This window comes from Perissodus microlepis, chromosome 4 (assembly GCF_051167445.1).
Source record: "Perissodus microlepis isolate ML-2025 ecotype Zambia chromosome 4, ASM5116744v1, whole genome shotgun sequence".
Classification (NCBI taxonomy): Eukaryota; Metazoa; Chordata; class Actinopteri; order Cichliformes; family Cichlidae; genus Perissodus; species Perissodus microlepis.
The window spans coordinates 23,435,203-23,448,462 of record NC_140464.1 but is presented as its reverse complement, the minus strand read 5'-3'; the positions used below and the strand labels follow the sequence as shown (position 1 = coordinate 23,448,462).

The 13,260-nt window shown below is 40.6% G+C and overlaps 1 protein-coding gene across 2 annotated transcripts; it reads left to right on the top strand.

Moving 5' to 3' along the window:
* Positions 1–1,514: 1,514 nt before the first annotated feature.
* tefb (TEF transcription factor, PAR bZIP family member b) lies at positions 1,515–12,767 on the top strand. Of its 2 annotated transcripts, none has more exons than XM_084926563.1 (4): positions 1,515–1,747; positions 6,325–6,891; positions 7,801–8,003; positions 8,352–12,767. In XM_084926563.1, the coding sequence occupies exons 1-4, from the start codon at positions 1,642–1,644 to the stop codon at positions 8,565–8,567; spliced, it is 1,092 nt and encodes a 363-aa protein (XP_084782689.1). In that variant the 5' UTR covers positions 1,515–1,641; the 3' UTR covers positions 8,568–12,767. The 2 variants fall into 2 exon arrangements, with proteins under 2 accessions (XP_084782689.1, XP_084782688.1); XM_084926562.1 differs by lacking the exon at positions 1,515–1,747 and adding an exon at positions 4,464–5,322.
* Positions 12,768–13,260: the final 493 nt, after the last annotated feature.

Sequence of the window (13,260 nt, the reverse complement as noted above, 5' to 3'; positions counted from 1 at the left end):
TGAGATGCAGACCTCATGGATGTACTTCTGGAAAAATGGTCAAAATTTCCCATAAACACTACTAAACCTGTGGAAAGTCTTCCCAGAAGAGCTGAAGCTGTTATAGCTGCAAAGGTGGGCTGACATCACATTAAAACCTATTGATTAAGAATGGAATGTCACTCAAGTTCATATGTGTGTGAAGGAAGACAAGCATTTTTTTTTTTGCAATGTAGTATTTAAGGTATCTTTATATGCACATGCCATAACATCCCCATCATGTTTGAAGGTAATGTGGTATTCTGTATCATTCTTGTACAAGTTCATCTTGTTTTCATCTGTTCATAGAATTTTCCAGAACTGTGAAGGCTCTTTTAGATGTTTTCTGCCAAAGTCTAATCTGTAACAAGTAGTTTTCACCTCATGATAAACTTTCTGTGTTTTTCATTCCTGAAAGCCTCTTTTGATTGTAAATTTGAACAATATGTCTGCCTCCTCATAAGTGTGCTGACTTGGTTAGATGTTGTGAAGTTGTTTTTGTTAACCATCGAAATAATTCTGCCCTCATGCACTTTAGCTTCTTTAACATCTTCTGTGGTCTTTCAGACATTTTTACTTAGCTGGTCAGTGTATTTGTTCTTTTTAACAGTGCAACAGATTATTGATTTGGGGCTACTACTGATGTTTCTGCTGTGTATGTGATAGCTTTATTTTGATTTTTCAGCCAAATGAAAACCTCTATCAGTTGAACTGCCCTTTATTTCGGTCTTGTATTTAGTTACCTATAAATGGAAATTCATCCCTTCATCTATATGCTTCATTTATTGTGAAGTAAAAAGTAAAAGTCCTCAGCCGCCATGAAACTGATTGACAGCCTCAATATAGCAGCTCAATAATTCTGGAGCCTCTGAAAATTGAGGGGGAGGACTAACATGTGTAAATTCCTGTAATTCCTAAACAGTTAATCCAAAGCTTTTGCTAAACCCCTTGAATTAAAGGGTGAAAGTAGTGTATTTGTATGTGTGGTAGTATACACTCTAATCAGAAAAAGCGTCTGGACTGATGAGTTTCTTAAAACTCAAAGTAGTCCAGACACTTTTTTTGCCCAGCTCCTTAGACTACAATGACCTGGATGACTAAGAACCTTCACAGATATACGCTCTAATACTATAAAGCATTACTTTATAATAGTATTATAACGCTATAATGGCATTGAGTGTGGTTAACAAGTTTGAGCATAATAGTTTGACACACCTTGGCTTGAATGGTGAAGTCACTGTGTAGTGCAATTTTTAATCAAGCCACTAGGTGGCACGTGGCGCTCCAGATCCCACAGTGTCACTGCACGTGCGGCCGTGCGTGGGGGGGGAAAAGCCGGAGCCGCGCCGTTAAAGGTTGTTTTGGTTGTGATTCTCCAGAGCCCGCCCCCTGCTTTCTGATAGGCGCTGCGGTATGATTGGCGTGCGCGCGCTCAATTGTCACCGCGTCAACACGCGGAGGGGGCGTGGCTCGCATTGGTAATTATAACTCTGATTGTGTTCGGACACATGCAGCCGTCCCCGTGACGTTGAAAAGTTGATTCAAAGCGCACGTAGTCGCTTCGTCGGAGTAAATAAGAGTTGTGTTTTCGAGCAGAGCTGGCAGTTTCACAAGTTGTCTAACATGACGGCGGCTAACCAAATGTTTTTCGAGGACAGGAGCGACGTGCCGGACCTGCTCAGGTACTTGGCCGACTGTCCCTTCTCCTTCCCGGCCTTTGATGACAGCGGTAAGCATGTTTTTTAAATAACTTTATAACTGTTTTTGCATCTTTTTATGAGAGCTGCTTTTGCTAGCGTGCAGTCTGTAGTTGGCAGACTTATTTAAGTAGCATATGGTGGTGTGTAGTTACATTCATGGAAACGCTAAGTACGTTTTTACTATATTTCATTAGTTTATGTGACTTTCCCACATAAAAATTTGACATAGAGGCCTATGAATATTAAGGATTAAACTATGACACTGGTTGTAAAATGAGTATAATTAATTAGTTACATTATTTTTAAGGTTTATGATTTAATATTGTCCTGTGACAGTTGCTATGTTGCCATTTTATTAGAGTCTGTGATAAAAGTAATGCAGCAGCCCTGCAATTCTTCATGGTATCTTCATCTTATTTATCTTGCTTTCAGTGATACACATGAAGTGGTTTTATACATAAAGTTAATGAAGTGACTTCTGTTATTTTGACTATTAAAACTGACTAGTGTTTTTATTGCATCTCAGCATTGAACTAAGTACTTAATCCAGCTCTAGTGTAAAGTTATTTTACTAGCAGACACTTTAAACCCTTCTGTATGGGAAACTGTAGAAGTAAAACCACCCGTAAACATAATCAAATGTCTCCTGTTCAGTTCATTATTTTACTAAGTGCAGTAGTATGTGGTAATTAGAATATCACTCTAATCTCTTGAAGTATGCACAGGTGATGAAAGGCTGTGCGGTGTATTGTGTCAGCAGACTGTCTATGCTGTTTCTCCGTGTAGCCTGAAACTGATGCAACAACACTGAAACAGTCCTCACTTTCATCATTTCATTAGCTTCTTTATGCACTCTGCTTATGTTATGCACACTTTCTAGCTTACTTTCTGTTAAAAATAAATAAATTCTTTGGTTTATTTTTCATTAGAAGTTGCTGGTGCAATGACATAGGAAATGTGAGAGGGAGTGACATGCAGGGCATGCAAGAAAGACTGCCAGCTGAAACTGAACTAAATGTGTTGGGGTTGTGTTACTTCACCTGTGCTCTGATGTCTCCTTAAGCGTTTGATAGCACTTATGTGGGTACGGACACCTAATTGCTCCAGTATCACCAAAGTTGGTCACAGTGAGGTTTCGAATATACCTTGACCTGTTAAAAAAATAAATAGATAAATAAATCTTAGTATGCAGTCCCCATCTTCTCATGACTAATGAGAGAGTTTGTTCATCTCTATAGACAACCAGACAGCTAGCTCAAAGGCACAGTGTCAGATTTGGGTCAAACAACTTGCAGTAAAGCTGTGGCTAATGATGCATAGGAAATAAAACCACTCTGGAGTTTGATTTCCTTCATAAAGACCAGTCTGTATCATCCAGCCCCTGAAATCAGAGTTGTGCTGTATTCGCAGATTTACAGCAAATATTTAGCTGTGTGTCATAAGTGTATGTTATACATTGGCAGCATGTAAAATCTATGATGACCTAGAGTTGACCTTCGGGGGGCACTTTAAGTAAATGTGGTTACAACTGAAAGGAACTCTGCAGTAAAAGCAATAAAACTCAAATAAAGCAAAATGAGTCGGCTAGTAGAAGCAAATCATGTGCCAGTAAAGTTTGTAGTATGTTTAGTAGTTTGTAAGTATGTTTCTAGTCATGTAAAAATAACACAAATCCAAAATTATTTATGTAAAAAACAAAACAAAACCAGGTTTTGCAGTAGCCTGAGAGTTAGCTTAGCAAACCTGAAATAATAATAACAACATAGATTTGTATAGGGTCTTTCAAGAAAGCCAAGGATGCTTTTCAGTAGAGTAGATAGAGGTTAAAAAATGCAGCATTATAGAAACTTGTTTTGCTCTCATAGTCTTTCACCATGCTAACTACATATTATTATATTATGATTATTATATTATTATCTTAAGCTAATAAAGTATACTTTCATCCATACTTTCTATGCACATTTACGTACATGATGCTGGTATACAGATGAAGAAATTGTACAAAGTTGTAATAGCACTCCCCTTTGCATCCCTGATACCCTGGCATACAATGTTTGGCTTTAGATTTACATGTTTCCACATGTTTGTGACACCAGAAAAAATCCCACAGACATGCAAAGTAATTATAGTGTTAGAAACTCAAATATAAATATTGCCTTTTATTATCTTGTAGTATTGACAACCAATGCTGACTCACTAGTACATAATATGCTGGCCCTGTGATGTGCAGTGTCTTCGCAGGACACTTCAGTGGCAGATTATTGTGTTATTGTTATTGTGTTTACTGTGGTTGAGGCCTTAATATTTCTGTAATTTCCCATGTAAAGCATGTATAAAACATCACCATCAAGTTTTAATTCAGTTATTTCTTCCTCATCTCAGTGTGCATACAAAGTTCCCTCTGTTCACATGTGTTGAACAAGGGGGGGGGGGGGAAGAATTTCACTGCGGCTGAACATCGTGTTCCTGAAACAAAACAATATTCGAGACAAGGTCGTGCGCGCTCCGTCGCGCGGAAACACGCACGTCTCTTTTTTTGTGGCAGTGAGGGTTTATTTTTTAGATTAATTATTATTATTCGGTGCAGTTAAACACGGTGAATGTGCTCATTAGAGAGGACCTGGAAGCTGGTGCGCGTAGAGTTAAAGCGTATCTAGGGAAATATGTGATAGACGTTATAGATTATACCTCGCGTGCACTATTAAATCAATATAAAATAAAAACACTGTCGTGCGCGTGCCCGCTTCAACCAGCTCGCATTGGCTTGCACGTGCAGAGAATCTTGAAGCCACGCCCATCGACAGAGTGTGCTTTCACGTGAGTCGGGTGCGGGCGGGGCGCACGTGTTTGGCCACGAGTATCACGCTCAGAAAACAAGCGACTGCACGAGCTCACAACGTGTTTATGTGGGTGTGGGTATTTGCGCTATGCGTGCGCGCGTGACACGCAGTTCTTGCCGTGAAAGTGTGAGTACCTCGTGCCTCTAACGCCTTCTAATAAAGATGTTAATATGATGACTGCACGAGGCTGAGTGTTGCATTCACGTTGCGCTTATAGGGTCTGGGTTTTTTTCCTTCTATGTAAAGCCATGATTTCCTTGTGTGTTTGTGGCCAATGACCAAACGTAGAGCTACCACAGATTAGAGTCAAAATGAAGCTGCAGTAATATATTCATATATGAAGTACTGACAGCCAATCAGCTGCTACTATTGCGTGAAAGAGGCGTGGCACGGAACTCCTGAATATCCAACGAGCGCGCTCCGTGGGTAAGGAGAAGAAGAGGCTCGGTGTGGTGTTGTTTTTGACTCTAGAAAGCTGCATTTTCGGCTTAAAAGGCTCAAAATCAGCGATAGTGTCGAGTCCAGCGGCTAAACGCGGTTCTTGTGTTCCTGTTTTTCGGACGCAGCTCTCGGTAAAAAAAAGCAGCGTCGCCTCGGTGTGCTCGGAGCTCGGTACGGAACAATGCCTGGTGAAGCCGCGATGGCAACGGAGCTCGAGCCCAGCGGTAATACCGCTACAGCGTCACCCCAGAAGTCTTTTCCTTTTGTTTTAAAGAAAATTATGGACATACCTCCTCCGAACATCCTGGAGGAAGGAGAAGACGGTAAGCATTATTAATTATTATAAATAATAATAATAATAATTTAAAATTAAAATGCTGCCCAGTTTTTCAGCTTGTAAATGAACCACGAGTATATAGGTTTTAAAGCTGGGTAGTAATCAGCGTCTGGGGTTTCGCCTAAAACGTGTGGTCGTGGTTTTGGCTCACATGCCCTCTGTTGCGTGGAGCAAACGATGAAGAACAAAAAGTTCCTGCTCTTCTGCGCTGAAAATCAAGGAGCTTTAGCTGGAAACAGTCAGGACAGAGTGGACTCCCTGGGGTTTCATTAAACAGCCCGAGCTACTTTTCTTTGGTCCTGGCTGATGGTGATGGTGTTTTCTGACTATCTTCTTTCATTTTAGCATCTACTCCCTCTCTCTGCCTCAGTCTGTCAGACCGCTTGTAGGGCTTCTTGGATGTAGCCCGCCTTTGTTTATCCACTTGTTTGTCAGGTGTCACATCACTACCACCCCTTTCCACCCAGCCTCTTCTCATTCATAATTTCACTTTCTCACCGTGTCTCCTGAATAATGTTGTACCATGCTGCAAATTTTGGTATCCATTCAACACCCAAGTAACTACAGGGCCAGTATCGCCAATAGCGATACTTACAAAGGCAACTTTGTAAGTAAGCAGAGAGTAGTGTGTCATTACTTATGAGGTCATCACCAATTTGCAACACATTTTAATGACTGGGATTTTTTTGTAATTAATACATGCCTTTCAACTTTTCATGTTTGTTAAAACTGTTTTTTAGACCTTGAATGTTACATATATATTTTGCTTAATTTTTTTTGTTTCCAAAAAATAATAAACTCAGTGGGTTATATACTGAACTTAGGATTGATACTTTGTTTCGATCCTCTGTCTTGTTGAGACTGTTGTCCTTTAGATTGATACACCCACCTCTACTACTGAATAATATTTGGACAAGGGAACTGTTCATTTTCAGCAAGCAGCCATTAATTTCACCTTTTCCTTTTATGCTTTATGTCTTTAATGTAGAAATAGAGAAGGAGAAGTTGTGCTCATCTGAAGACGTGGATGGAGGAGGGGCTGTGGCAACCAATGCTGGTGGAGGCTCCAGAGGAGGTGGTGGTGGAAGTGGGGGCAGTGGAGGGGTATCAGCCTCCCTGACCCCAGCCATTTGGGAGAAGACCATTCCGTATGATGGGGAGACATTCCACTTGGAGTACATGGACTTGGATGAGTTCCTCCTGGAGAACGGTATCCCTGTGACCCTGGAGGAGGAGGAGCTGCAGAAGACACTGACAGTTGAAGACAAAGGCAAAGCCATTCCCAAGGCTATTGCAGGAGCTACCACCACCACTCCTCCTACTACTACTACTACTGAAACAGCTACTCCCGCTACTCCTGTTGCTGCAGACTCATCATCTCCCCCCTCTGCCTCCATGGCTACCCCAGATCCAGAGGAGCCTGTGACAGTCACCACGTTACAACCGGCTAAGCTAGAAGAAGAACAAGAAGAAGAAGAAGGAGAAGAAGAGGAAGAGCAAAAAGAGGAATCTTTGCCTGAGGAGGCAACGCCAAAAGCAGAAGTAAAGAAAGCAGGTGAGCAGATTTACTGCATGTGTTAAACATTAACACCTGATGAAAACTGTTATTTCCTCTCAGTTATGCAGCTCTAGTTTTATTTAGTTTGGTCTAAGAATGTTAATGCTGGCATGGCTACCTAAGTCATAATGATTAATAAATGTTACCAAATCTGGCCAAACAAGCTCTGTGACAGACTGGTGACCAGTCCCAGGTGTAGCCTGCCTCTCATCTCATGACAACCGGGACAGGCTGGATTAAATAAGGAATATCGATTTTTTTCCAGTTAAATGTGGACGTCAACTTTATAAAATGCGGTATGTCAGAGCATTTGGCAGTAGGACATAACTTATACAGATTTTGGTGCTTGCCCAGCTATTTCTGTGCATTATTACTCTGCTAAAGTGATGTGGTGAAAGGCAGATCTTTGCATATAATTTCCATCTAGGTCGTCAATGCTAATATAGTCAAATAATTTCACTGCAGGCAGTTTAGTCACATGTTAACAAACTGACACAGAAGCAGTGATGGAAATATTTTTTAAATGTATTTTTGGGAGGTGTCCAACTTAGACACCTTTCATTTGAGCTGCACAGAAACTTTTAAAGCCTTTTTTTCCAGTGTGGCATGTAGTGAACTTATTTGTTTTACTACTTTTTATAATTGTTTTTATGTAGGTATGGTTATTATTCCCACAAAGACTTGTGCTTCTTTTGTATAACCCTCAGTTTGTTTGTTTGTTTTTTTTTTTTTAAGTGAGTGTTTGCAATGATAAAATGTCTTTGTGGGATCAGCGGCTGAGAGCAATGAAGCCTACATAGCTCCCTAAAAGGTTTCACAGTAGTGGTGTGAAGTCTGGCCACCTGGTTCATTGCCGTTTACCTGTCTTGTGTCCAAGCTTACTTTTTCCCCTGCTGGACTCTGCAGAACGTAACACGCCCTCCCCGATCGACCCAGACGCCATTGAGGTGGACATTAATTTCCAGCCAGATCCCACAGACCTGGTCCTGTCCAGCGTGCCCGGGGGTGAGCTGTTCAACCCTCGCAAGCACAGGTTCTCCCAGGAGGAGCTGAAGCCGCAGCCGATGATCAAGAAGGCCAAGAAGGTTTTTGTTCCTGATGAGCAGAAGGTCTGTGGAATCAAATTTTCTTCTTCCCAAACTGCAGTTGAGATCAGTTCACTCCAGTCTGAAAAAACACTGTTGTAAAAACTAGTTAATATATGTCAGACAGTTTAAGTCTGACATATATTTAGGAAATTTCCACTCTTTTCATCTTGTTCAGTTGTCAGAAAAATGCATTTATCAAAATTGGGTTTGAGGATGTTTAAGCTCCAACTCCATCAGTTAGTTTGTGTTTCTATGTGATTACATTAGCCCAGTAAAACATTAGAATTGAGCTGATGATCTCCTCAATCCAATCGCTTCTTTTATGTGGGCAGGTTTAACTCTTCTTTCTGTCCCTTTTCATTTCTCTAGGATGAGAAGTACTGGTCGAGAAGAAAGAAGAACAATCTGGCAGCGAAGCGTTCCCGCGATGCACGCCGCCTTAAGGAGAACCAGATCACCGTGCGTGCATCCTTCCTGGAGCGTGAAAATGCTGCTCTGAGGCAACAAGTGGCTGAGATGCGGAAGGACTGCGGTCGCTGTAAGAACGTCCTGGCTCGATACGAAGCCAAGTACGGCCCACTGTAAAAAATAAATAAATAACAGAAAAAAGGAAAAAAAGAAAACTCACAATAAAACCCATGACGAGACAAAAGCAGAACTCCCTTCCCCGCAAATTTCAACACAGATATAAACACCTAGGGAATCTAAATTTGCACTGTTGTCTTTGCTGACCTCCAGTCACTGTGTTCGGCTCCAGTTTCTAACACGACGCTGGAGTTTTGGATGCACACTGGCAGGCAGTGAGGCATGATGGGAGCGGTGGTCACAGGAAGGCCTGTGGAGAGCGCCTGGCTCCTACACTTGGAGAGGAAGTGGACCGTTCTGGATTCTCCCATGGTCAAACACACATGGAAAATATGGTCGTCTCGAGAAAAGTTCAAAGAGAGTCAAGCGACATGAAAAGAGCGGGTCGGTTAGAAAGAATCGCACGCTTTCAAATTCGATACAGCAGTTTCCGTCAGAGCACAGCACACCTTAATGGACCAAAGCACGAGTAGCGTCAGTCAGAAGTTGCGTATTTAGAAAGGTGCACATGTGCACTCCTCCTGTTTTCCTTGTGTTGCACTTAATTAGGAGGCTCAGAAGAAGAAGAATATTTAGTGAAGTTGCGCAGTGTAGGAGAGGAACAAATGAAAAATGAGCCGGAGTCAGGTTCAAGGTGGTACTCCCAGTCTGGAGAGGGTAAGAGGAGGGAGACCTCAGGAAAGGTGTGGTCCAGTCAGAGTTCTTCCGTCACACAAGCACGCCTCTGCACACTGTTGAAAAACAACTGTTATGTATATATAATCATCTCTCTGCACCATTTTTATAGTGTATAATCCATTTTGCACTTTTTCATTAAAACAGAAAAGAAAACACACGGTGTGTGGAGATTAAGCTGGTAGCAGCTGTCTACCTTATTAACGATGATCACAGTGGGAGCTGTTTTAATGGTAGCATACTAATGAAAATGCAAAGTAGGTCTAAAGTTTAAAGCTTCTGTGATTTTTAACATCTTTTTTTCTACTAAGATCAGCTTCCAGAGACTCAAAGATTCAGTGAAGGAGCAGATTGTTTTATATATGGGGAAAGAGTAGTAGTTTCTATCTGTGGGTTACTGTTAAAGGCATGCTGTGCATTTGATCTCCAAGGCCTTTGATTGTAGAGGGGTATGTTCACATGTACAGTACTACGCACATGTCTTGTGCCACCCTTCATTCCCTAAAGTTTTGCTCATAAAGTGGGATATAGATGCAGGATTTTATTGACATACATGGAAATACAGTATCTAAGACAAACACAGAGTTTGTATTATTCTAACCAGCTTGAAAGTTGATATTTGGAAGGATCACCTTATTCTTCAACACAGCCTGATCTCTCTTAGGCAGCTTTCTTCTCATTTCTTTAAGTCGTCTTCAGGAATAGTTCTCCAGGACATTTTAAGCTCTTTTTTGGATGTTTCTGCCTTTCTGTTATGTTCTCTGTCAACATGATCCTACACTGCTTCAATAATGCTGAGGTCTGAGCTCTGGGGAGGCCAATCCATGACTGATGTTTTTCTATTCAGGTATGCTTTCACTGCGTTGTTTGAGATGATTGCCGTTCTGAAAAATAAAGCTGTTTCCAATTACAACACTTTCCACATAGTATTGTATGATGGCTCAAAATCTAACAGTACTTTTTTGCCTTCATAATTTCATCAATAGTAACAAGATCTGAAAACTGTTTAATGCCCATCAAACTGTTACTTTTGATCTTTTGCGTAGATTCAACAAAAAATTAAAACAAGTATGCGTTTTGTGACGACTGCTAGTAACAAAAATACAATTTAAAATCTTTCTTTGGAATAGTGAAAAAGCAGCCAGTGTAAAAAAAAAAAAAAAAAAAAAATACAAATAAAAAAAATCAACTTTGAAAGAGCTTTTTAGAAATCCTGGAGAACTATTGCTCAAGACTACTTTAAACAATAACAAAATGTGGCTCCTTGAAAGCAAAATATAAAGAAATGAGGGGTGGGTTTAAGAGTTTTTCACAGTGCTGTTGGGATGTTTATTTACTGCACACTGGAGTTAGTGTGCTAGAGTCACTGCCTGCCTAACGGTGTCGAGAGGACTGGATTGATTGGTTGCTTTTTATTTTTTATCTTAAGCAGGCTCAAAGTCGGCTGTATCTGAACCTTGTAAATATGTCTCCTGGTCTTTATTTTGCTAAGATGGGGACTCTGTGTCTTTATTAACCCTACAATATTCCTTATATTTGCCAAATAGTTGAATGAGTGCTGTATTTATTCTTGGGTAATTATGCATTTGTTGATTGTGATGTACAAACAATGTGTCAGATAATTTTATTTCTCCTTAGGAACAATACCTATATAATGAAACCAATGACAAAGCAGGGAATTCAAAGGGTAAACTGTGCATTTGGATGTTTGTTTTAAAAACAGGTTTATATAGTAATGTGGGCTTTATTTTTTTTGGGGGGGGGGGGGTGTTGTGTTCTGAACACACAAAGGGCAGGGTGCACTTTCCTTTACCTCGTCCAACACTTGCTACTGTGAAAGGTAAAACATGGAGCACGGCTACAAAGTGTTGGTTGAAGCAAAGAACACGTACAAAGCAGCTTAGTTCCATTTGGCAAAACCTTAAATCCGACTTTATAAACTGAGTTCTTTCCGCCAAAGCTTCTGAGTGTGAATCTTAATTAGTAAATATGTTGCAGACTGTTATGGGACTCTGTATCTCAAACTTATAATTTTTTTTTGATTTTTATCAGCCAGCTTGTGCTCATAATCCTGGAAAGAAAATAAATGTGGCAATAATACTCTGTTATGTAATGCTAGTTTGATTTCAGTAGTGATGTTGTATGTATACTTACTATGATGTACTAAATAGAAATGCCCCAAAGTCATTCGTGCTTCCAGTTCTCAATTCTCTGTAGTCCGGGATCTTAATGCATGAAACCCAGTGAACCTGTCTGTCTGTCTCTCTCTCTCTGTTCCTTGTTTGTTTGTTTGTTTGTTTGTTTGTTTGTTTGTTTGTTTGGTTTTTTTTAAAAATAAGTTTTATACCAAGTGTACTTATGTCTGTAAACCATTACCGAAAACTAGAGCTCTTTGGTTTTTGGGGGGATGACGTAGGCTGATGGTGTATTGTGCAGAACAGTTAAAAAAAACAAAAAAGCAGAGCATCTTTGCTGCGATGTCCTTTTGTTTATGACAGCACCGCCTTTCCTTGTGCAGCCAGCGCTTGACCTTGTGGTGAAAACAGCTGAAAGCAGCATCTTTTAATCACTGTGGATTATTATTATCTTTTTTTTTTTTTAATTTGCTATAGATTGATCTATATCTGGATACACAGGAATCAGCTGGTGCTTTTTTTGTGTGTTTTTTTTTTTTTTTTTCTTTATTGCTAATGTGATCATTTGAGTTTCCTGATAGTGTATTGTAACAGCTGGTTCTTGGGGTTTTTTTCTGTCACATCGACTGCACTGAGCTTTAGACATCAGTCTAGCTGATGAATGCAAACTTGGACATTTAAAATGAAAAAACTATAACATGGTACTGGCCAAGAGAGGTTTTTAGAAGCCAATAAAATCAAGATCATATTTTGTATAGTGATGCATAAAGTATGTAGCAGTTTCTGTTTGATGTGAGGCTCCTTATGAAATCATTTTTCTTTGTAAAGAAGTTGGAGTTTTTCCCCAATTCTTTGCATGCAGACCTGCAGTTATGACTTTTGGATGTAGGCGCGTCTTCTGCCACCTACTGACAAAAGATGGCTCCTGCACTTGTAAAACCCTTTGTGCCACTTTTGGGTAACATTTAAGGAAAACTAGAATCCTGGAAATGCACAAATAATCGACAGAGAACATCTGGCACAAGTGTGTGTGCGCACAGGTGTTTGTAGGTGTGCTCAGAGCAGCACGACTAGATCTCCAGTCTAAACCTCAGTTTTAAGGTTATTGCTTGAAACTCTTGACACTGGTTTGAGATGCTTCGCATCGACAACACCGTGCCCTTGTTTACTTATTTGAAGTAGCTCCCGGAAAACCATTTTAAATCTCTTTCTGGAAACATTTTTAAAGACTTGTGGTGTTTTTGGCTTTCTGTTCTGATTTTTATATAAATGTGGGTTTTTTTCTCGTTTTTGTATTGTCCCTATCATGTATTGGATACATGCAACTGCAGTATCGTGTCCTAATTGTATCTTGTATTATGCATATGAAATAAATTTGGAGTTTTACCGACACGCGGGCTTGTCTTTTTGACCTTGCCTGATTTGCTGACCAGCTGCGGCGACTGTGTGACAAACGTCGGGTAACACAAGGAGCTGGTGGATAAATGAAGGCATCGTCCTCATCCTTGATGCGCTTGCGCGCTTGCGCACACACACACACACACACACAAACAAACACAATCCCCCTGAGTGCACATCTTTTTTTCCCCCTTTTTATTGTCCCTCCATTACCTCTCTCCTGCTGCTCATCAGTATTCCAGCAGAGTAGGAAATGTTGCGTAATGATCACATCGACAGACAGGGGAGCAGAATTGCGTAACACATAAGCAGCCTCTAAAGACCAGAGGGATGGGTGTGTGTGTGGAAGATGGAGCAAAGACGGCGAGGAAGCAGGAGGTGGGGACAAGCAGTGGAAAGGATCAGGTAGTGGTAAAGATGGAGAGTGGGGGAGGGAAGATAGCTAGATGATGAAAAGAGAATGAGGGATGCGGTGCTGAGGATGC

Excerpts from the sequence above, each read along its gene's own strand:
- tefb (XM_084926562.1), top strand. The coding sequence starts at position 5,181 with ATGCCTGGTGAAGCCGCGATGGCAACGGAGCTCGAGCCCAGCGGTAAT. Across the intron at positions 5,323-6,324 it reads CCTGGAGGAAGGAGAAGACG|AAATAGAGAAGGAGAAGTTG; the intron begins GTAAGCATTATT and ends TCTTTAATGTAG. Across the intron at positions 8,004-8,351 it reads TTGTTCCTGATGAGCAGAAG|GATGAGAAGTACTGGTCGAG; the intron begins GTCTGTGGAATC and ends TCATTTCTCTAG.